Source organism: Stegostoma tigrinum, chromosome 9 (genome assembly GCF_030684315.1).
Source record: "Stegostoma tigrinum isolate sSteTig4 chromosome 9, sSteTig4.hap1, whole genome shotgun sequence".
Taxonomy (NCBI): Eukaryota; Metazoa; Chordata; class Chondrichthyes; order Orectolobiformes; family Stegostomatidae; genus Stegostoma; species Stegostoma tigrinum.
In genome coordinates, this window is record NC_081362.1 from 24,155,900 (window position 1) to 24,181,595 (window position 25,696).

The 25,696-nt window shown below is 42.0% G+C and overlaps 1 protein-coding gene across 6 annotated transcripts in view; it reads left to right on the plus strand.

The window, feature by feature from the left end:
- prkn (parkin RBR E3 ubiquitin protein ligase) overlaps positions 1-25,696 on the plus strand; it is a 977,400-nt gene that overhangs the window by 138,267 nt on the left and 813,437 nt on the right. For 3 of the 6 annotated variants that reach the window (XM_059648412.1, XM_048535676.2, XM_048535677.2), the window contains one exon: positions 13,348-13,511. The exons of the other annotated variants lie outside the window; for them this stretch is intronic. Coding sequence is in view for 2 of the 3 variants with exons in the window: in XM_048535676.2 (XP_048391633.1) it covers positions 13,348-13,511 (164 nt within the window). In the remaining variant the exon portion in view is untranslated. The remainder of the gene's footprint in view (positions 1-13,347; positions 13,512-25,696) is intronic. 6 annotated transcript variants of the gene reach the window in all.

Consider the following 25,696-nt stretch of genomic DNA (forward strand, 5'->3'; position numbering starts at 1 on the left):
GAACTTCATTCAGGCAGGTATTTTCTAATCAAAAAATGTTGAGCCAATCAAGATGAATCTTTCTCAGGTAATTTTGCTCCCTCAAGCTTGGGCCTGAGTCCTTTACTACAATTAGTGGTAACTGAACTAGCTGCTTTTCGTAAGAGACCAGAACAGAAGTTGTATCCTGAATCCATAAAGGCTCCCCAGTATCGGTTCTCAGCCTGGCTGAGGCTTTATGGAAACTTAAGGGTTGGCATCCAAAGCGAATTTTGGTAAAGACTGGTCCCACAACTCCATTAGAACTGAGTGTCCATTTAACCAGATGTTAATCTTGATGTTAAAATAGTATCAGAGATAATGGGAACTGCAGATGCAGGAGAATCCAAGATAATAAAATGTGAGGCTGGATGAACACAGCAGGCCAAGTAGCATCTCAGGAGCACAAAAGCCTTTGTGCTCCTGAGATGCTGCTTGGCCTGCTGTGTTCATCCAGCCTCACATTTTATTATCTGTTAATCTTGATGTGTTCTGATTTGGATGCTGCTAAATAATTTAACAGTTTCAAACCGATGGGGATGGACTTTCCAAGGTGCGCATTCTTCTGGATACTGACCTATGAATTCTCTTACTCATTTCAGGCCTAGTGGGACTGTTTCACTGTCTCGAGTTTGCATGCTGGCAGCAAGTACAACAGCCTACTTGCCCAGTTCCTCAAGAAAATTTTAACTGTTTGGCCAAGGCTTGGCTTTGCTTTGGGGTTTTGCTGTGTACTGAGCTAGGGTCCCTCTGTACAGGATATAAGCTGAGTGATGTTCCCCAAGTTCAGTCGGCCTGGCAAGGGTGTCCACTTCCATCGGCATAGCCTATGACTCATAAACTCCACTTGCCATATTTTCTAACAATAAAGCCAGTTGTAATGCTTGTTTGAAGTCCAGTTGCACTTCAGCTAATAGGTGTTTCTGCGTGGTCGCATCTTTAATCCCACATACCAATCTCTTGTCATCTTACTTGAACTTAAACGAAGTCAATTCCTCTGCAAGTAATCTTAACCTTAAAAATCCCAATTTGGCTAGGTCTGCTTCTTGACCTGTCAAGTGATGACATCTTAGAATTAGAGGAGACTTGGGGTCACAATATCCCTTAACTAAGTCCATTAACTCTTGAAAGGTTTTAGTATCTGATACCTCTGGGATAATTACTGAAAAAGCTGTGAGTCCAAACGCTATCAGGAGAATTATTCATTCCATTCCGTCTACCCCAATGTCATTTGCCCCGAAAAAAAACATTCTTTCCGCATACTGGACTAAATCTTCACTGGCAGGATTGAATGAGTGAAGCTTCCCAAATAACAGCATGTTGCCAGAAATTCTTAGCCCAATTCAAAGTTTGAGCAAATCTCTTTAGGAGTGTGTTTTTCTCGTGTCACCACTGAAATAACCCTATGAACACTGGTGTCCCATCACCAATTCACCTTTTATTTATATGTGCACAGTAAATGATGTTAATCCAGCTAGCATAGAGATGGCTCCTAGAGTGAGCAGAACCCTTGAAGCTCCTGTTCATACCAGCCACAGCTCCCTGATTGGAACAGGCTAACGGCTCCAGCCAGGGAAGTTATATTCTAAAAGATCCACCTGGCTGGCCTCATTTCAATAACTCCCCCAACAAATTTCTGATGAATCCCCTGAATTAGGAGGAAACTAGTTCCAACTTAGGTTGCTGTTTTGAGCAGAATACTGAAATCATTTTATCCAAAATAGATATCCAATATCTGATGAGCCTTCTCCAAACAGCTTCCAATGAAATAAATTTTCTTAAATGAAAGGACCAACATTGCTCGCAGTATTCCAGATATAGTCTCACCAGCACCTTGTACAGTTGCAGTAAGATTTCCCTATTCGTATGCTCCAATTCCCTTGAAATAAAGGCCAACATTCCATTAGCCTTTCTCATTACCCATCACATCAGTAAGCTAGCATTCTGTGTTTTGTCTACAATTATCTTCAAGTCCCTATGTGTTGCAGCTTTCTGTGGATTTTCTCCATTTAAATAATACTGTTCTTTTTTTCTCCTTTCCAAATGAACAATTTACATTTTCCCATATTATACTCCATTTCCAACTAGTTACCCACTTACTTAACCTAGCAATATCTCCATTTGCAATCTGCCTTTCCATCTATTTTTCTATTGCCTGCAAAACTGGCTACAGCATAGTCACTTCCTTTCTCTAAGCCATTAATATATATTATAAATAACTGTGGTCATATCACTGATCCCTTTGGAACCCCAGTGATATAAGGTTGCCAACCTGAATAAGAACCCTTTATGCCCACTGTAAGAGCAAATTACTGCAAATGCTGGAATCGGAACTTCAAACAAAAAACTGCTGGAGGTCGCAGCAGGTCAGGCAGCATCCATGGAGAGAAAGCAAGCTAACGTCTCGGGTCTAGGTCACTCTGATGCAGACTTGAAATGTTCTTGAAATGTAAGCTTACTTTCTCTCCCAACACGCTGTGATCGCCAGCATATTTTGTTTTCAGTTCCTTCACTCCTCTAACTGTTTTCTGTCCATTAGCTATTTCTCTATCCATGCCAATATATGACCGCTAATACCAAAGGCTCTTATCTTATGACTTCATGTTTTGTGACTTACCTTACGGATTGCCTGCTGGAAACCAAATACAACACATCTATTGGTTCCCTTCTACCCACTCTGGTTGAGATATCATTGAACAACTCTAATAAATTAGTCAAACATAATTTCCCTTTCATGAAGGCATGCTGACTCTACTTGATTAGATTATGAATTTCCAAGTGTTCTGCTGTTATTTCCTTAATAATTTTTTCCTTACGAGTTTTCCAACAGTAGGCATTAAGCTAATCGGCCCATAGTCATCCACCTTTTGCCTTCCTCGCTTGTTGAATAGGGGTGTCGCATTGGCAGTTCCCACATTTGAGATGGTGGCAGCATACAATGCTTCAGATGGAGCTCGTCCATTTCCTTTTCTTTATTTCCTCTCTCTTTTCTCCCCCTCTGTATTTTTTCCTGTCTTCTCCCATCTTTCTTTTCCCAGGCACAGACTGTTGGCCTCCAACATCTGACCTGGCATGGCAGCCTCCTGGCCTGGCACGGGCGATCTACCGGCCTGTTGTGGCCTCCCAGTGTGGTGGCTTTCCAGTCTGGCATGGCATCCTCTTGACCTGGCAGGGGTGACCTTCTGGCCTGGCACAGCAGCCTCCTTACTTGGTGTGGCAGCCTCCTGGCTTGAGTTAGAAGCTTTCCGGTGTGGCTTAGTGGTCTCCTGGCTTGGTGTGGCGGATTCTCGGCCCAGCGTGGCAGATCCACGGCCTGGTGATCTCTCAGTGGCCCAGCATAGCAGTCTGTCCAGCTGGCTTGGCAATCTATCGGCCCAACAGACTCTCAGCAACCAGCATGGTGATTTCTCGACCCAGCATGGTGGCTTTTTGGCAGTCTCGAGCTGATTCCCAAAGTGCAGTCTCACTGTGGCCAAACGCTCAAGAAAGACTGTTTGAACTTTCAGCTTTATTTCTTTTTTTTTACTTAAAACTAAGAAGTTCTGTAATGTATGACTTTTAACCTTATTTTGTATGTTTTATGCTATAATACAATTACTGCAATGTTTAACTTTTAACTTTGTTCTGTCTTTCTCCCTCATTCTTAAGATTCTGTAACCAGGTACTTGTACCTAAGATGGCACTTTGTGTGGTGGACATTGTACACTTTTTATTATACTACAGTAGGTTTGAACTTGAACACACATGACAATAAAGTCAAAACAAAAATCAAATCAGTCCTCTGGTAGTTCTCCAGAATCCAAGGATTTTTCGCAAATTGCAAACAATGTATTAATTATCTCTGTAGCCACCTCTTTTAGAATCTAGGATACAAGCTCAGCACCTTTCCATCTTTTAGCTTTTAATCTGTGATAGGGTTGGTAGGAGCTCAATGAAAGCAAAATATCGCACACATTATTACTATGTTGTATTCAAACAACTCAAACAATAGATTGATAAACATTTGCAAAAAGGAAATTTCACCTTTTTAGCATGGGCTTTTTGTTCAAATCTAGTTTTCTGCTAATGTTTCAGATTTTCAGATATTTGTTTTTTGTTATATTGAGGAGGAATGACTATACCTGCAGTACAAGTGTATTAAGTAAACATGCACAGTTGAAATGACAGTAATGGTGAACTAGTTTGGTTCAATAACTAGGTTTATTGATTACAGTTCATCCCCTTCACAATGGAACAATGACAATGTCAAACTAGTTCTGGAATAGTACAGTCAAGGCGTAGTTTTTCTGAAAACAAAACAAAATAATTCAATTATCGTCCTTATAACTTTTTGATATTAGCAGAAGTTTCCCAAAGGAAATTAATTTAAACCCAATAATGTGTTCAAATATAGAATATAATATTTATATTGGAGAAGTAAATTTACATGTGTTAGTAAAGCAAGATTAATTAAAACATGATTGCAATTTATTTTAAATTATAAGATAGACCATCATAGCAACTTTTTGATTTATCTTTAATGAACAGGCAAACTCTAATTTACCTGATAGCAGTCAACTTACGTCCAGTTAGTGAAGGTCATAAAGGTAACTTGCACTGAGTAGACTACCATTTTGGACTCAATGATGTTTACAGATTTACCAATATACCTGTTTTCGCACAATAATGAGGCTAATCTTACAGTTGGATGTTTCTGCACTACTCAAAGTGATTGATGACTAAGCAAAGCACCCAACTGTTTCACCGAATCACCGATGTCAAAAGAACAGCCGAAGGAAAAATTAAATTTGCTTGTACTAATGATTACAAATTTGTTTGTTTAGAAACTAAACCCTGTAAATTCTGTCACTTTTGAAACACTAAGAACATAAGACCTTAAGAGGTTACAGCAAATGTAGTATTGAGTACCCTCTGTCATTCAGTGAGATCATGGCTGATGTGATAATCTTCAATAGGGTAAACAGCATCAGAGGAGCAGGAAGGCTGACGTTTCGGGCCTAGACCCTTCACCTTGTATGTCAAAGGCAAAAGTACTGCCATCTGAGCCACAACCCAATCTGATTCCTTGGTCATCACTGCAAACCAGCTTCTTCATGAGAAATAAATTTCACAACAATACATATTACAAAGAATTGAGGGTAGAGTAGCTGCAGAGATCTAGGAAAGGAGTTTAGCAGCAAAGGTGATTGAGCAGCAATGAGAGATATTTAAGAATGTTCATGGCTCAGAACATGGATATATTCTAGTGGGAAAGAAGGATTCTAGGAAGGGTATAAGCCAAGGAGAAGGGTCTAAGCCCGAAACGTCAGCCTTCCTGCTCCTCTGATGCTGCTTAGCCTGATGTGTTCATCCAGCTCTACACCTTGTTATCTCAGATTCTCCAGTATCTGCAGTTCCTACTATCTCTGTGATAATCCTCAACTCCACGTTTCTGCCTGCTCCCTATAACCTGTGATTCCTTTGCTGATTAAAAATCGGTCAGCCTTGAATATACCTAACAGTCCAAAATCTGCACAGCCCTCTACCATAAAGAATTCCATTGATTCACTATCCTCTGATAAAAGATTTTTGTCCTAACTGGGTGACCCCCTTACTCTGAGATTATGCTCTCTGGTCCTAGATGCTCACATTGGGGGGAATTTAGCTCTCAGCATAGCTTGTAAGTCCTCTAAGAATTCTATATGTTTCAATAAAGTCACTTCTCCCTCTTCTAAACTCTAATGAGTATAAGCCCAACCTACTCAACGTCTCTTCATAAAAGTGTCTCTCCATATCTGAGATAAAACCTTAGGTAAAGGAACAAAAACTGTTCAGAGTATTCCAGTTGTGATCTAGCTAGTTTGTTTGTCTGGTATCAGCAAGACCTCCCTGTTTTTATACTCCATACCGTATGAAATAAATGTTAACATTCCATTTGTCTTCTGTATTACCTGCTGAACTTGTGTGCAAGCTTTTTGTGATTCATGCATGAGGCTCCCTCTTTGGAATAACTTTCTGAAGTCTTTCTCTATTTAAATGTTATTTAGCGCTTCTGTTCTTGCCAAAGTGTATAATCCATAATTTGCATCATTACATTCCATCTGCTAAGTTTTGATCCGTTTGCTTAACCTATCTATATCCATCTTGTCTTCACCACTTATCCTACCCACTATTTTTTATAATCTGCAAATTTAGCTACAGTACATTCACTTTCCTCATCTAAGTCATTGATAGACACTGTAAATAATTGTCATCACTGACCCCATGGCTCTCAATTAGTTACAGGCTGCCATCTTGAAAATATGCCCCCATCCCAACCTTCTGAGTTCTAAAAGCTATCCATGGCAATATACTACCTCCAACACCATGGGATATTTTCTTACTAAATAGCCTAACCTGTGGTACCTTATCAAATGCCTTCTGGAAATCCAAATATATCACATCTCCTACTTCACTTTTATATATCCTATTTGTTATCTCCTTACATAATTCTAATAAATTTGTCAGGCTGATTTCCCCTTCATAAAGCCTTGCTGACTGCTCCATCATGTTATGTATTTCTAAATGCTCTATTGTCACATTTTCCCAGCAACAGACGTTAACAGGTCAGAGTTACACTTTTATTTGTATCCCTTTCTTTTTGGTCATCTTCTGTTGTTTTTTCTTACATTTCCCCAATCCTCTGGTTTACCACTAATTTTTGCACACTGTACGAGTTTTCGATCATTTTAATTCTCTTATTTACTTCTCTTGTTAACCATGGTTGGCTTATCCCGTTCCTAGAATCCTTCTTTCCCACTCGGAAATATCCATGTTGTGAGCCATGAACAATTCTTAAATATCTGTCATTGCTGCTCAATCATCTTTGCTGCTAAACTCCTTTCCTAGACCACTCCAGCTAGTTCGACCCTCAATTCTTTGCAATATGTGTAGCAGTGAAATTTGTTTCTCATGAAGAAGCTGGTTTGCAGTGATGATCGAGGAATCAAATTGGGTTGTGGCTCAGATGGCAGTACTTTTGCCCTTGACATACAAGGTTCTGGTTTCAAGTTGCATTGCAGGACTTGACTGCTGAACCAAGGCTGATGCTCCAGAGCCATACTGAGAGCAGGTGATTTTTTAAAAACTATTTATTCATGGGGTGTGGGCATCAATGGCCAGGCCTACATTTATTGCCTCTCCCTAATTGCCTGAAGAAGGTGATTGTGAGCTGTCTTAGAGTTATAGAGTCATTCAGTGTAGACGCAGACACTTCGATTCAAATAGCCCATGCCAATCATGTTTCCAAACTGAACTAATACCACTTGCCTGCATTTGGCCCATATCCGTCTAAACCTTTCCTATTCATGTACTTATCCCAATGACTTTTAAATGTTGTAACTGTACCTGCATCCACACTTCGTCTGGCAGTTCATTCCAGATGCCAACCACTCGCTGTGTTAAAAAAAGGTGCCCCTCATGTCCTTTTTAAAACTTTCTCCTCTCATCTTAAAAATATGTCACCTAGTTTTGAACTCACCCACCCAATGGAAAAGACCCTTACTACCCATTAACCCTATCTATTACCCAACCTGATTTTATAAACCTCTATAAGGTTACCCCTGAACCTCCTATGCTTTAGTGAAAGAAGTCCCAGCCTATTGTTATAATTCAAACCCTCCATTCCCGGCAATATCCTAGTAAATATTTTCTGAGCCATCTCCAATTTAATAATATTCTTCCTATAGCAGGGTGACCAGAAGACTCCAGAAGAGGCCTCATCAGCATCCTGTACAACCTCAATACGACATCCCAGCTCAAATACTCAAATGTCTTGAACTGCAGCAGACCGAGGAATTTGGACTGCCTTCAGTGATTAGGAATGCTGTCAGTGCTTTCAGATGTATGCTCCAGGATTTTGACCCAACTAAAGTAAAGAAATGGTGGTGTTGTTCCAAGTCAAGTTGAGTGTGATGAAGAGGGTCTCTTTTAGGTGATGGTGTTCCCATGTATCTACAGCCCTTGACCTTCTGGTTGTGAATTTGGAAGGTGCAGCTGTTAAGGCATTAGTGAGCTACTGCAGCACATGTTGCAAATAGTACACACTTCTACCACTGGGCACCTTACATAAGGGATCAATAGTTTAGGCCACGTATTTGCGAACTTACATTTCAATTGAGAATATGATAGCTGCAAAGCTGTCTTGCAGTTCTTGCTATTGAATATGATTGTGAAATAGGAACTTAAGATTTTGCATTTAAGTTCCATGTTCCCACGACATTGGTTTATTGACATAACAAGGAAGCAATTAGTGCACACAGTGAGATGCTCATTATTGCTTGAGGTCATAATTTTTAATCTTCATTCTTGGACAATGTTACCTATCATTGAAGTGAAACTTGAAGCCAGGTGGTTGGCATTAATGATCATTGGAAGCATGATTATGCAATTTCCCTGGCAGAGTTTCAAAATCCAAAGAAACAGTAACTTACTTCCCGCCTACTTTGCATGCAGTTACAGCCATTATGTGAATAGTTGCGCAGTGACTTTTGATCCATTTTCAAGGTTCCAACTTCCTTGCAGTGTGACTGACTTGCAGGCTCTACCTGGGACTCACAACCTTTCTTTTCCCCCATGTTTCATTTTCCTTTTTATGTCATTGCCCTCATGACCCCAGTGATGAATTTATCCCCCACAACCCATGATTTTGGAAATTCGCATCTCCTTGTTGGCCCTGAATCAATCATTAAAGAGGCCAAAGTTACCATGAGTTGTTTGAATCTAGAGATCCCTGTTTTGGAGAGGAAATAGCTGAACCCTTCTGATAATTAAACTAAAATACAAGCCCCAGTCTCTAACGACAGGACCAAAGGTTCCCCACTAATAGTTACCCCTGAAACACCCAGAGAAGCTTGTCTTTCCCCTCACAATCTGTTAAAAGAAAGAAAATCTGTGATCTCCACTTATAAGCGACAAGAAACAATTTATTTATTTAACCTAACGATGAACAAATTAACAAAATTACTAAAAAACTGACAATTCCCCTTTAGACTACTAACTACTCCCTAACTGGTCTAACTTCTATTGGAATGCTGTTTAAATAATGTCTTGTCCCACTAATATAAATCCAATTAATAAGAAGTAATAAATTATAACTCAATCTCACCAAGTTCTCACATACTGTATTCTGCAGTATTCTGTCATTTCCAGTCTCTTCACAAACGGTTTTCTTCTGCTAATTTTGCTGTCAGGGATGTTTTATCTCTTATAATTTCTTCAATGAGGACTTTGAGCTAAAATACCTTGGTACCTTTGATTAATTACGTAGGCTTTCTCTGAAAGCTGAATGGTGCTAACTCTGGCAAGTGGCAGATGGCTCTCTCTGATTTTCCAAATGCACTTGTTTTATATATCCGTAATACATAATCAGATTCTTATAATATGATTATCTTAAAGTTGTCAACACCATCAGATTTAAATTCAATTGGCGTTCTGTATCTAGGTGCTTAGTTTAAGGTAATTGGCTAAGATCAAACTTGTTGACTTGGAAGAAATGCTGCTTGGCTGTTCTACACAACATTTTTCCATTCAGGCACTGTCTGTGCATCTGCATTTACAAAGATGGACAAAGCACAAGTTCTTAAAGGAACCATGGCACTCTTTTCCCCACAATCATTTTTACCAACAGATTCTAACTTCTTCCAATGCGTGAATACTCTACCCAACTTCATAACACTCTCAATACCTCTCGCTTTCTTCATGAAGTCTCACTCTATGATCCACAATTGCCCACATCACAGTGATCCTACCTCTAGAGACCCAGCAAAATGAAGCCCATCTCCAGATTTGAAGATTGCGCACTTTCTCCAGGATGCCATGACCTTCCCCTAATAGGCCACCTGGCCATTACTGACAAAGTCTCAGGATTGACCATGGCTACCCCCTAGACTGATTTGACAGGATAACTCCCTCTGACCATGGCCAGTCTGCTGAGTGGTGTCTCAACAACACTCCTATTGACGTACCTGTAATCCTTGGACTGCCTGCACATGATCTGCAGGAATGACTGTGGCCGAATCCTTGGACTGTGCAGTCACAGATCCCCAGGGTCAAGTAGGGCCAAGTGCCTGATAATCTTGGCCAACCTCTTTTAGTTTTATTGGGCATCTCTCATGAGTGACTGTAGTGGTACCCCGCCGCTGTCACCCTTGATTCTACTAAACTCTGTTCTCCTTTGACTTTCACACATGGCCATTTGCTTTAAGCACATGCAGTATGTTTGCCACATAAAGTACAGCACATACTGCATGTGTCTGACGTCAGTGTAATGGTGCTACATAGCAGTGTGTACATCCTTGGCTGATAGATTGATTATCTCTTCAGTGCTCCCTATCATCACTAGCTACTTACCTGTTCATTTATGCAGTAAAGTATTGCGGGCAACACAGAAGCTTGCATCCTGCAACCAAGCACTAAAGACCTCGTGTGCTGAAAAAGCAATGGCCATTTGTAAGTCAGACCTGAAGTCAGTGAGTGTGTACTAAGAAAGCAATGCAAAGTGGACAGAGGCTGGGGCACTAAAGTGAGTGCGTGCCGAGAAAGTAGGCTAAAGAGCCATAAGATGCTTGTGTAAATGTGAGCACTAAAGCATTCTATGTAGATGCATGAGATGCGTGGCTGTCCCTGTGTGCAAAATGACCTGGAAGAAGCATGCAATTTGTAGCTGTACTTGACCTGCACAATAAAGTGTTGTTCGGTTGAAGTGGTGTCTGAGTTATCCTGAGAGCAGGCGTTATGCGACAAGGCTGGCAATTTGCCTATGCTCCCCTGTGCAGATGAGGAGTTGGTGTCGATGGTGGCCATGGAAATTGCAGGAATGTTGTTCTGAAGATGCAGTTTGCACAATGACCAGGACAAGCATTAATCAAACTGCAGCCGCTGATTATCCACTTTGACTTACTTGTCAGGAATTTATGCCATTTAGTTTCTCTGGAGCAGAGGAGAGTTGGAACTAGTGTATAAATTGGGTGAGTTTTGATTTTAATGCGGTCACCATTCAAAATCTGAAGGAAAAATCAAAAACTTTCTCTTAATGCCAATAATTTTTTTTTCCCATTTGCCACACCATGAAAGGGAAAATTCTCATTGTCAGTCTCAACAACCAGGTTTCCATCTCTTCTGAAGCATATGAACAATCCTCAATAGAATACATGACTGATGTGGCTACTTAATGTATTAATGGCACCTCAAAACCTCATCTGACTGCGACTGTGGAAATTCTGACGAAACTATGGGAACATAATAAAATCTTCCCTTTGCTCAAGTTTAAGGGCAACATCCTGAGTTTACAATTATCCTCCATCTATAAACAGCCCCTCAATTTTTCGTTCATTCAGAACTACATTTTAATCACTGATCAAACAAATAGCTGTGTAAGTGGTGCTTACAATAAGTGCTTAGTTACTTGTTTTTAAAACATGCAGTTAATCTACAGCCATCCTTTCTTTTGAAGTGTTCTTTTTTCATTTCTGTCCACAATCAAAAATATAGCAAAATAAAAATAGGTTTAGTATATACAGAGGGAACTTCAGAAATTCACAGCTAAATCTTATGTTTTTGGCCATATCTTTCTTGTTTGTGTCAAGTTTTTTGCAAGGCATTTCGTTGTGAGATCTTATGCGTTCTCTCACCATATCTTACCAAACTCAAATGATTAAATGCTTACACTGACACTACAGCGTGTTTCACATTCAATTTCCACCTCATCTGACTGTGAGCTACTCCAGGAACAGCTCACCACTCAACAGAAATGCTGAAACTCAATAGCGGGAAATCAGTGCCCTGCTTTTAGGGCGGGGTCTTGGAGGTTCTGCTGGTTGGAGCGATGCAGACACCATAGCCCTGAACTCACAACCTTCTCAGGTCACTCTTGAAGTAAAGATTTTTTATTGCTAAAACGTAGACCCTTGGTAAGATAAACCTTGGAATATTTATGCAGTTTTTGTCTCCTGACTATGCTAAGATATATTTGCTGTTGAGGCAAGAGAGTTTTGAACTACAATAAAATATGGTGCCTCCCTCTGTGCTGCCCCTACTATCAATTGACAACTGCCTGCTACTACGCAGTGATATTCTGCCACTTCATTCTTTCTTGAAGAACAGCTTCATGCTATTTCTGCCTTGCGCTTGTTTGTCAGCAAATTCTCCACTTTCTTGTCAGCAATTGTGAAAGAGCTATTGCTGGCTGTCACAGGAATGCCAGAAATGTGACAGAAACAGCTTTTAAGGAAAGTCAAACTGACAAATCTGGAAATTTCAAATCAACCGACACACATTTCAAACAGAGACAGAATCAGATATCCGGACAGAGAAAACCCTCTGAAATTTTAAGGTTCAATTCCTGTCAGTAAATAGTTATGGGTTTAAAGTAGCAATTAGAAAAGTGGCACCCACAATTTTTGAGTTAGGTGAATTTCTAAACCCCTTTTAATGTTTGAATGTATGAAAATGTATTAGCAAATCAAAATGTAATAGATTCGGAAAAGAATATATTATTCTCCATAATATCTAGTTTCTAAAACTTCTGTTGTTTATAAAGCTTTTTCAAGATTTGTGCTACAGAGTTTCACACCATATTAAATTTATTCACAGGATTTGGGCATTGCTGGCTAGTCTAGCATTTAATGCCCATCCCTAATTGCTCTTGGAAAAGTAGTGGTCAATTGACTTCTTTATACTTGGTCATAAGATATTATTGGTTATCAGCCCACTTATTGCGATGAGGTTGATGAGGATAATCAAGTTTTGAATTTACTTGACCGGTATTAAATCTTTAAAAAATATTGTGAAAGGTTTGCATTTTGCTCACCTGCATAAATACTATTTGGTTCTTCAAGCACTAGACTGAAACAATACAAAGCCGCAGGTTCCTTTATTTGATTTCTCCAGAATTGCAGTTTTTCTCTTTAATCTACACTATATCTGTAGCTTTTAAATATTATCTTTTTGAGCAAGTTAGTTGTTGAAATTAAATATTCTTGTGTTTATATTATTATTAATATTGTGGATTTAGGAGTAGATTTAAGTTATCACTGTTTAAGGCAAGAATAGAAATTCTCAACAGAAATTTCGCCAAGTTCAAATATATTAGTTTAATAGAAAGTGTGTGCAAAGGTTATGAAGAGTGGCTGTTCAGATTTCCAGTTCGTCCTTTTTAAGGAATATCTGTATTTTTATATGCCCGAAGACATCATAAATAAACTTTTTGGCTAATTTTAGTTTATAAATTGACCATAGTACTGATGGGAATATAAACCATATGTTGTCCATTAGTATTGATCTATTATGTATTAATTTGATGTTTTGGGTCAGTGTTTGTTAGGTTCAATTCGAGTCATGGATTCCCAGTAGAGGTTGATGCAAATGCCAGGATCTTGCAACTTAAGGAGGCAGTTGCTAAGAGACAAGGAGTTCCATTTGACCAGTTGCGCGTGATCTTTGCTGGAAAGGAGCTGAGGAATGACTTGACACTGCAGGTAAATCCCACTTGAATTTTTCTTTTGTTGCTGGGAGGCTGCCAAACCTGTGGTTCATAGCTCTAATAATGCCTATCTGACATTCAGATCTCAGATGTCATAGAATAAACAGTATCTAGGGATTTCTTGAACTTTATTCAGTGCAGCTTCATTAATTCTGACCTTCTTAATTATGCAGCAATAGTGTAAGGGCAAGAGACAAGTCTGTACTAATTAAGCAAATGTTTGCTGTCTGGGTGAGCTAGTTGTCCGTCACTGTGTTTTTTTAGCTTTAGTATTGTTTTAAAAATTCCTATTTTAGACACTTGGCTCAATTTTTGGACAAGAGAATGTAAATGCAGTATTATATCATTGACATAATGTCAGGAGTGTATGACACAAGTGTGGCCCGAGAAGCAAGGTGAGTGGCAAATCGAGTATGTAGAACAAGGATGTGTGCACATTTTTTTTGTCCCTCTTCCCTGAATTTTGTGTGTGTGGAAGAGACATGCATTTGATTTTTTTTTCCTTTTGTATTTGTAATTTGCTATTACTGTCAGGGACCTCTTGTGTTTTGTTCTAAGTGAATGAACATTGATCCATAAATGATTATATGGGTAACTAAAATGTGGTTTCTTGTTCAATACCAAATTGGTTATGTGACACCTCAGTTTTGATCAGTTTTAGATTACAATCAAGACTTTTACGTGCTTTTTGTGAGACTACCCTGTTGGGTAACAGATCCAGGTACTGTTTGTTGTCTTGTTCATTGCCTTTGAGTGAAAGCAGAAAACAGAACTAAAGGGAGAAAATTGTCTTTGAACAATTTTCTGTTTAGCACTTGGACATCTGAGGAGTTGAAAGAGGAAATACAAAAATTGAATGAACAGACCAACTTAACATTTTCTCCAAAAAGTTTGCATTGAAAAAGGGACTTAGATGTGGTGGGTTTGTTGCACATTGAAGCATAGAAACCATTTACAGTTCCTTTGTGGATTGCATGTTACAAGCTTGGTTCTATATGGTGCATCAAATTTCATAAAAAGGAGGTCTTCTTCATTGCTACACGTGCACGTTTATAAACTTTGTATTGGGGAATGGTACAACTCTTCAAACGAATTCATGTATGAGCCTTAGAGACAATGGGAACTGCAGATGCTGGAGAATCCAAGGTAATAAAGTGTGAAGCTGGATGAACACAGCAGGCCAAGCAGCATCTCAGGAGCACAAAAGCTGATGTTTCGGGCCTAGAACCTTCATCAGAGAGGGGGATGGGGTGAGGGTTCTGGAATAAATAGGGAGAGAGGGGGAGGCAGACGGAAGATGGAGAGAAAAGAAGATAGGTGGAGAGGAGAGTATAGGTGGGGAGGTAGGGAGGGGATAGGACAGTCCAGGGAAGACGGACAGGTCAAGGAGGTGGGATGAGGTTAGTAGGTAGGAAATGGAGGTGCGGCTTGGGGTGAGAGGAAGGGATGGATGAGAGGAAGAACAGGTTAGGGAGGCAGAGATAGGCTGGGCTGGTTTTGGGATGCAGTGGGTGGAGGGGAAGAGCTGGGCTGGTTGTGTGATGCAGTGGGGGGAGGGGACGAACTGGACTGGTTTTGGGATGCGATGGGGGAAGGGGAGATTTTGAAGCTGGTGAAGTCCACATTGATACCATTGGGCTGCAGGGTTCCCAAGCGGAATATGAGTTGCTGTTCCTGCAACCTTTGGGTGGCATCATTGTGGCACTGCAGGCTCCATACTGCCCTCCAACCCCACCACACCCGGCACCTTCCCCTGCAACTGCAGGAAATGCTACACTTGCCTCCACACCTCCTCCCTCACCCCTATCCCAGGCCCCAAGATGACTTTCCATATTAAGCAGAGGTTCACCTGCACATCTGCCAGTGTGGTATACTGTATCCGTTGTACCCAGTGTGGCTTCCTCTACATTGGGGAAACCAAGCGGAGGCTTGGGGACCGCTTTGCAGAACACCTCCGCTCGGTTCGCAATAAACAACTGCACCTCCCAGTCGCGAACCATTTCAACTCCCTCTCCCATTCTTTAGATGACATGCCCATCATGGCCCTCCTGCAGTGCCACAATGATGCCACGCGAAGGTTGCAGGAACAGCAACTCATATTCCGCTTGGGAACCCTGCAGCCCAATGGTATCATTGTGGACTTCACCAGCTTCAAAATCTCCCCGTCCCCCACCGCATCCCACAACCAGCCCAGCTCTTCCTCTCCCCCCACTGCATCCCAAAACCAGCCCAGCCTATCTCTGCCTCCCTAAACTGTTCTTCCTCTCACCCATCCCTTCCTCTCACCCCAAGCTGCACCTCCATTTCCTACCTACTAACCTCATCCCACCTCCTTGACCTGTCCATCTTCCCTGGACTGACCTATCCCCTCCCTACCTCCCCACCTATACTCTCCTCTCCACCTATCTTCTTTTCTCTCCATCTTCGGTCCGCCTCCCCCTCTCTCCCTATTTATTCCAGAACCCTCACTCCATCCCCCTCTCTGATGAAGGGTCTAGGCCTGAAATGTCAGCTTTTGTGCTCCTGAGATGCTGCTTGGCCTGTTGTGTTCATCCAGCTTCACACTTTATTATCATGTATGAGCCTCACAGTTGCCTTCAGTAATTTTCAAAAAAAAGAATAATTTTCAGCAGCAAGAACAACCCAAAGTATGAGATGTACCTGAGTTGCCTCTGCATCAGAAGGTTGTGGGTGCAAATTCCACTCCTGGTCTTAGGCACAAAGAAACTCAGCTGACATTCTTGTGCCATTGTGAGCATGAACTGTCAGAGATGCCATCGTTCAGATGACATAATAAATCTAGACCTTGAACACACTCTCTGAGGTGTGTAAAACATTGCACTTATTTCAGAGAAGTTCGTAGGAGTTACCCCTGATAGCCTGGAAATATTTATCCCGAAATCAACATCATTAAGAAAATCTGGACATTACCACTTTGCTGTTTGTGGTAACTTGGTATATGCAAGTTGATTGCTGTGTTTCCTGCAACTGGTTGATAAGCACTTGCGGATGTCCGATTGGCCCTGAAACATAAATATAAATTTAAGATTTTGTTTATAATAGTCAATTCTTTGTTATTGTTTTTCTTCATAGACATCTCTAAGGATAGGTGACCACTGCTGTTTTTCGCTCCTACAAATCGCTTATTTTTCTTTTAGACGTTATGATGATCTGGGCCAGACATGAATAATTATCATTAGGTTGAAGTACTAACTGTTGCCAGATGACAAAAAAACTGCTAAGAAAAAAAATTACAGTAGTCAAATACCTTTCCACTGCAAAAATCATTTTGTATATTTTTTTCTCAGATACTCAACCAGTGAATATATCTGTTTTGCAGACGTTTTTGCACTTTGCATTTCTTCTTCGGCAAAATAGATCAAAGTTTTATTACAATCATTAATTTTACCATTATTATTCCTTCAAATAAAGAAGTAAGATATATTATAATAATGGAAAGCTTGTAGTAAGATATTGAAAAGGTTGTATTTCTGCTATGGAGCTTAGTTCAGTTGGCTGAATGTTTAGTGTTGTTCTGAATAATGTCAATATCATGGGTTTGATTCCCATTTCAGTTGAAATAGACAAAAACCAAGCTTCTTGCCCAGTACCTGAAAGTGAAAGGCAATGGCAAACCGCCAATGACAGAAAACTGCTAAGAAAATGACTCAAGATGAGCTATCAGCAGAAAATGAGACCTTGATCTAAGGGTGGCACTGTGGCTCAGTGGCTCGTACTGCTACCTCACAGCATCAGTGACCCAGGTTCAATTCCAGCCTCAGAGCCAAGAGCAGTAGGAATGCCTTAACACTATTACAACTTAGGAGGAAGCTTTAGGAATTAGTAGGCAGTTAAAATATGGAGTCTTAAGTCTTGGGATCAGGTAAAGTGGGAAGGTCACTGATTCTGTGTTAGAGGAAGCTGTAAAAGTCTCCGAAGAGATCTGCAAGCATTAGTACCTCAGTACAGCTAAAAGAGTGGAGATTGAAAAGCTCACAAGCACTGTGTGATGCAACTTAGCAAGATTGAAGCTCAGGTGAATCAAACAGGGATCAGAGTGGCTGACTGAAGTTACCCCTTTGTGAAGTGAAATACCTCCACAGTATTCTGTCACTAAATCACCCTTTAGTTGCAAGTGGAAAGCTTTTGACATTGGTCCAGCTCCCTCAGAGCCAGCTCTCAGTGTGTCAGAATGTCTGACGCTCCTCTTTTTATTTGTCAGCCAGTGTTCCTTGCTTGGACTAGGTTAACAGCCCCGATCAGGGTCTCATATTCTATGAGGTCCGCCTGGCTGATCTGATTACAATCACAACATCCCTCCTCCTCTGAGCGCAAGGACATAGGCCAGTCTTTTTTCTTGTAGCACTGCTTGTGGTGTTTTAGCACCAGGTCAGATACCTCCATCTCTATGTCAGTGTAAAGAGCAATGTGTAAAGGACAGGAGTTTATCCCTTGCCGTCCAGAGCATCTCGAAAGTAATTTACAATCTTCTTCTGTCAGCAAAGGCATTAATGTGGTGAGATCTACTGTGTCCATCATAGATTTAGAGGTCTGTCAAACACTTGACAGAGAGGGAGACCCGAAGGGTTCAGACGCCCTTCCAACTGTTCTGAGGAGGAGAGGATGCTTTGCTCCCACACCATTTGCAAGTTTGCTGCTTTCATATGGTCTATGTGCTTGTTGAGGATCATTGCTCCTACCCAAACTTTATGTATCACTGGTCTTGAAAGAGCGATGACCAAGCCTCTTACTCATGCAGGGCCATTCTCATGGTTCCTCGACCAAACTTCGACACCTGTGAGAAACTCCTGTCTCACTTGGCAGGAGTCTAATGTCCAGTAATGGTTTCTTGATGCCATTTCACTCTCCCCCAAGTCTGGGAAGGTCAGAGTTAACCTGGTGCGGAGTCGACTCCCCATTAGCAACTCTGCTAGATATATCCCTTTAGCTGCATGAGGGTGTTCAGATAATCAAGTAGGAACTGGGACAGTTTGGTATCTAGCAAAGCTGTGGGCTGTTTCTTGAAACCTATCTTTAAAGTTTGGGCTGCTCTTTCTGTCAGACCACTGGACGATGGATGGTATGCAGCAGTCCTTATATGTTGAATACCATTCAACTTCAGGAATTATTCAAATTCCCTGTTGGTAGACAACACTTCTGGGAGTCCATGTATTGCAAAATATGTGCACATCTTTTTTTATTGTCGTTCCCACTTCTTTTTATTTATTCGTTTGTGGGATGTGGGTGTCCCTGGCTGGCCAGCATTTATTGCCTGTACCTAGTTGCCCTTGTGAAGTTGGTGTTGAGCTGCCTCCTTGAACCACTGTATTCCACCTGCTGTGGGTTGACCTGCAATGCCATTAGGGAGGGAATTCCAGAATTTTGGCTCAGCGACAGTGAAGGAACGCTGATATATTTTCAAGTCATCATGGTTATGGCTTGGAGGTGAACTTGGATGTGATGGCGTTCCCATATATCGGCTGGTCTTGTCCTTCCAGATGGAAATGATTGTGGGTTCGCAAGTTGCTGTCTGAAGATCTTCAGTGAATTTCTGCATTGCTTTTTGTAGATAGTACACATTGTTGCTACTGAGCACTGGTGGTAGAGAGAGTGGATGCTTGTTGATGTAATGCGAATCAAGCAGGCTGCTTTGTCTTGGATGGTGTCAAGCTTCTTGAGTTTCGTTGGGGCTGCACTCATACAGGTAAGTGGGGAGTATTCCGTCACTCTCCTAACTTGTGTCTTGTAGGTGGTAGACAGGCTCTGGGGAATCAGGAAGTGTGTTACTTGCCTCAGTATTCCGAGTCTCTGACCTGGCCTTGTAACCACTGTTTATGTGTTGAGTCCAGTTGAGTTTCTGTTCAATGATAACCTTCAGGATGTTGATAGTGGGAGATTGAGTGATGTTAACATCATTGAATGTCAAGGGGCAGTGGTTAGGTTGTCTTTTATTGTTGATGGTCATAGCCTGCCATTTGTGTGGGCGAATGTTACTTGTCACTTATCAGCCCATGCCTAGGATGTTGTCCAGATTTTGTTACATTTGAACATGGACTGTTTCGGTATGTGAGGAGTCGCAAGCGGTGCTGAACGTTGTGCAATCATCAGCGAACATCCCCACTTCTGATCCTATGTTGGAGGGAAGGTCATTGATGAAGCAGCTAAAGAAGGTTGAGCCTCAGACACTACTCTGAGGAGCTCCTGTTGAGATGTCCTGGAGCTGAGATGACTGACCTCCAACAATCATGGCTATGTGTCGGGTATGGCTGTACCCTCTGGAAGAGCTTGTCCCCGGATTCATGTTAATTTCAGTTTTGCCAGAACGCCTTGATGCTATACTCAGTCGAATGCAGCCCTGATGTCAAGGGTTGTCACTCTCACTTCACCTCTAAAATTCAGCTCTTTTGTCCATGCTTGAACCAAGACTGTGATGGGGTCAGGAGCTGAGTGGTTCTGGCGGAACCCAAACTGGGTTTCACTGAGTAGGTAATTGCTGAACAGGTGCTGCTTGATAGCATTGTTGATGACACCTTCCTTCACTTCACTGTTGAATGAGAGTAGACTGATGGGGCGGTAATTGGCCATGTTGGATTTGTCCTGTTTTTTATGTACAGGACACACGTGGGCAATTTTTCACATTGGTGGGTAGATGCCTGTGTTGTACCTGTACTGGAACAGCTTGCCTTGGGGAGCGGCATGTTTTGGAGCACAGGTCTTCAGTCCTATTCCTGGAACATTATCAGGGCCTGTAGCCTTTGCAGTGCTTGCAGCTATCTCTTGATATTACATGGAGTGAATCGAATTGGCTGAAGACTAGTATCTGTAATGATGGGGACCATCGGAAGAGGCCGAGATGGATTATCCACTCGGCACTTCTGACTGAAGATTGCTGCTAAAGCTTCAGCCATATATTTTGCACTGATGTGCTGGACTCTTCCAGCATTGAGGATGGGGATATTTGTGGAGCCTGTTCCTCTAGTAATTTGCTTAATCGTCGACGATCATTCGTGACTGGATGTGGAGGGACTGCAGAACTTAGATCTGATCCTTTGGTTGTGGAATTTCTTAGCTCTGTCTATCACTTGCTGCTGATGCTGTTTGGCATGCAAGTAGTCCTGTTTGGTGGTTTCACCAGGTTAACACCTCATCTTCAGGTATTCCTGGTGCTGTACCTGGCATGCCCTCCTGCAATGTCCATTAAACCAGGGTTGATCCCCTGGCATGAGGTAATAGTTGAGTGGGGAATTTGCCGGGGCGTGAAGTTGCAGATTGTGCTGGGGTACAGTTCTGTTGTTGATGAAGGCCACCATCGCCTCATAGATCCCCACATATGAGTTGCTAGATTTGTTCTAAGTCTGTCCCATTTAGCATGGAGATAGTGCCACACAACACAGTGGAGATTATCGCCAGTGTGACGGCAGGACTTCATCTCCACAAGGACTGTGTAGTAGCCTCTCTTACCCATACTGTCATGGACAGATGCAGCTGCGGCTAGCAGACTGGTACAGATGATGTCGAGTATGTTTTTCCCTCTTGTTGATTCCCTCACCAACTGCCACAGACCCAGTCTACCAGCTGTGTCTCTTAGGACCTGACCAGCTCAATTAGTAGTACTGCTGCTGAGCCACTGTCGGTGGTGGACATTCAAGTCCCCCACCCGGAGTACATTTTGTGCCCTTGCCATCTTTAGTGCTTCCTCTCAATGTTGTTCAACATGGAGGAGTACTGATTCATCAGCTGAGGGAGGATGGTACATGATAATTAGCAGGAGGTTTCCTTGCCCATGTTTAACCTGAAGCCATGAGATTTCATGGGGTCTGGATTTAATGTTGAGGACTCCTAGGGAAGTTCCCTCCCAACTGAATACCACTGTGCCATCACCTTAGCCGGGTCTGCCCTGCAAGTGGAACAGGACATATCCAGGGATGGTGATGATGGTGTCTGAGACATTGTCGGTAAGGTTGTCTTTTCCAGTGCCTAGGTTGATGCCAGGTGATCTGTTTGATGAAAAACTTTATGCCTGTCTAAGTACTTTGCGTAAGTGTCCACAATAACATTAAGCCCATGAAAGGACCTGCATAGTTGACATGTAACCGAGCCCAGGGTTTACCTGGCCATTCCCATGAATGTGGAGGAGCTGCTGGCAGTAATTTTTTGTCCTTGTTTCTACTCTGGGTATTGCTACACCAATACTGCTATACCTGAATCCCATCCTGGCCACCAAACATAACTTCTCACCAACACCTTCATTTTGGAGACCCCTAGGTGATCTGATGGAGTTCAGCCATTATCTGGTGGTGACCTTTGCTCAGGACGATCACCCTTGCTTCCCATAATAATATGCCATCCTCTATTGTAATCTTGTGTCTCTGGGTCAAAGAAGTTTTCAGTTCTGTTTGTGAAGGCCCTTTAGCTTCCCCCATCGGCACCAACCATTTCAGTTTTGCCAGAACCAGATCTTTCTGCATCCAAATTCTGATACCACCACTGGTGTATCTGCGAGTGGGAGGCAGCTCAATGCTTCTGCATTTGCTGCTTGACCTCCTGCTCGATGTTCCAACTTGCAGTTATTTGCACTTAGCATCACAGCCCACTGCTGGGCTGAATTCAACCTGAAGCTATGGCTGGCACTGCCTTGTCCTCTTTAAGTCAACCAAGTAGGAGTTTGTAGTCACCTATTGTTATACATTTATGCCCATAAACTTATTGGCGGACTGCCAAATCTTCCTTCTACATCTGTATGTATTTATGCTCTGCATTAGCCAAAGTTGTGATTGTATATGCTATTGGACGTACCTCTCTGCTAGCCACCTATGAGCTAATAGTGCCCTGATGCCTGAGGCAATGTATATCAATACCAGATCTCGCTTGGGATCATAGTGTGCCAACACCTTAGAGGATGATAGCTGTTTCTTCACTTCCCTGAAAGCTATCAGTTGGCTACAAGTCCATTTGCAAGATGATCCTTTTTTCAGGCGTTGATGCAAAAGTGTCAGAATAGAGGCCAGGTTATATATGAACTTCTGTTAATAATTCGTCAGCTGAAGAAAAGACCAAAGCTCCGGTACAGAAGTGGGAGCCGGGGCACCTTTGATTGCCCTCCCTTTATCTTCCAATTGGTATAGCCTGGTCTTGTCAACTCTGTAGCCCAAGTAGGTCACATGGAACACACATTTTTTCCTTCCTTAAGTGCGTGCAGGCCTGGGAGAAACATGTGAGGACTGTGTCCAAGTTCTTTATCTGTTATGTTTTGCGGTAGCTACGGACTCAAGGTATGATTGACTGTATGCGGACGACTAGGCGCAAGCTGATGCAAACGGTGACACTAGATGATAGCGGACAAGCCCCAGTCCCCAGCTTGAGTCGCACCCCAAACTTACTGATGCAGGAAGAGAGGACACGAGGCCTTTACAAAAAGAGCTTTTACTGTCTCAGTCCAAAGACACAAAATGGACACAACTCGTCTGTATTTATACATTAGGAATGACCTCAACCAATCAAATGCGGAGTAGCGTACTTAAGTGTCCATCAGCCAATGAGAAGCAAGCTTATTGATAGGCGGTCTTTTCGGCCGGGAAAGCACCATGGCGGAAACGGCGTGAAAAACTTGAAACTCAAACCTTAGAAAAAGCAAACCGTCTACAGTGAGTAAACGACACAGATCCCCAACAGTGCAGGCCTGGGAGAAACATGTGAGGACGGTGTCCAAGTTCTTTAAGTGCTCCATGTTAGTCTTTCCTGCTATTAGCGTATCAGCTAAATAAATGACAACCTGGGGTAGACCTTGCAAAGTGTTTTCCATTGTCCACTGAAAAATTACAGAGGCAGAAAATAGCCCAAATGTCTTGTATATTGGTACAAACCCTTATGGGCATTAATTGTAACGTACTTCTGGGAATCCTCATTTAGCCGCAATTGCAAGGCAAATTTCCAGCTTCGTGAAGGACTGTCCCCTGCTAGCTTTGCGTATAAATTCACTGTGTGAGGAACTTGGCATTTATTCAGCTGCAAAAAGCAATTTACCACTCATTTATAATCCCCACAAAGGCGAACTGACCTGTAGGCTTCAAATTCATTACAACCAGTGCTGCTCATTCTGCAAACTGAACTGGTTTGATGATTCCTTTGCTTTCCAGCCTTTTCTGCCTCTATTTTTGCCTGTGGCAAATGGCACTGGGCAGGCTTTCAAGAATCGTAGAATTGCTTCCTGGTCAACATGCAAAATAGCCTTGCCTCCTTTGAGAGTCCGTAGACCTTCCTGAAAGACCTCTGGATATTTAATTAGGACTTCACTCAGCCAACCATGTTCTAATTGAAAAAGTTTGAACCAATCTAAGTGAATCTTTATCAACCAATTTTCCCTCACCAAGTTTGGGCCCAAGACATTTCCTAAAATCACTGGTGACTGAACCAGTTGTTTTTTATTAGAGACTGGAACCAAAGTTGTACCCATAATCTTTTAAGATTTCCTGTGTAGATTCTTAGTCTAGCCGAGGTCTTGCACATACGTATGAGTTGGAGTCCAGAGCAAATTTTGGTAAAGACTAGTTCTGCAATCATTGAAATCTCTGTGCCAGTATTGACCTCCAGTAGAATCGGATGACCACTTAACCAGACTTTATTTAGATCTGTTCTGATTTGGATGTTGTTAAGCAATTTAACTGTTCCAAACCATCTATAGGTGGACTTCCCAGGGTGCGCACTCTCCCAGGCTTTGGTCTATGATAGCTCTTACTCACATTAGATCTAGTAGGACTCCTTTGTTATCTTGATTCTGTATACCGGCAGCAACTACAATGGCTTACCTGCCTGGATCCTGAAGAACATTTTAGCTATTTGGTTGAGGCTTGGCTTTGATTTGGGGTTTTGCTGTTGTCTGACCTAGAGTCCTTCTGTTCAAGTTATGTCCTGCATGTGGCTATGCAATTCCCTTCACTCAAGTGGTGTTCTCTAAGCTCGGTCAAATTGGTGAGGGTGTCCACATCCAGTGGATTAATGTGCAGTTTATATTCTCCACTTGCCATATTTTCCAATGAAAAAGCCCTGTTTGAAGTCCAGTGGGGCTTCAGCTACTAGCTGGTTTTGCATTGTTACATAATTTATCCCATACACCAGACAATGCCTCAGCATCTCATTAAAGGTTAAACCAAAGTCACGTGCCTCGCCCAGTCATCTTAACCCAGCCAAACATCCTGATACAGATCCCCTGGTTCTCAAACTGCTGAAAAACATTGATAGCATCTCAGAATTAGAGGAGGCTTAGGGTCATTATGTTCCTCAACTAAATCCCTCAACTCTGAGAAGGTTTTAGTGGTTGGCTCCTCAGGGAAAGGTAGGAATAATCAACAAAGCTTCAGGTCCACCGGCTGTCAGGAGAATTACTTGTTGTTTTTCGTCTCCCTAGTGTCATTTTCCTGGAAAAAGTAAAGCATTCTTTCCACATACTGGGCCCAGTCTTTGACAGACTTGAATGAATCAAGTACCCAAATAACAGCATGATGCCATAATGCTTAGCCCAACTCAAAGACAACTTTTGTGAGTGAGGTTCTTAAGGAACATGCTTTACTCTCTTCACCAGTTAAATAATTCCACAGATGCTGATGTGCCGTCACTGAGTCACCCGTTATTTATCCGTGAAAAGTCCTTGACACTGGTCCAGCTACCTCAGGGCCAGCTCTCAGAATGTCACAATGTCTGACATTCTGAGACCTGGCTGTGCTGACCAGTGATCCCTGATTGGACCAAATTAACAACGCCAAACGGGGAACTCATTCAATGTTGTCCTCTTGGCTGACCTCATAACAATCACTGTATGGAGAGTGGATTTGTGCTTGTGAATGAGTACTGTAGTTCCATTCAGGGTCATAGAGTCATACAGCATGGAAACAGACCCTTCAGTCGAAGTAGTCCCTGCCGAACATAATCTCAAACTAAACCAGTCTCACCCGCCTGCTCCTGGCCCATGTCACTCCAAACCTTTCCAGTTCGTGTGCTTATTCAAAAGTCTTTTAAACATTGTAATTGTACGTATATCCACCACTTCCTCAGGAAGTTCATTCCACATGTGAATCACCCTCTGTGTAAAAAAATTGCTCATCTTGTTTGTTTTAAATATCTCTCCTCTCACCTTAAAAATGTACCCCCAGTCCTGAAATCCCCCATCCTAAGGAAAAGACACCT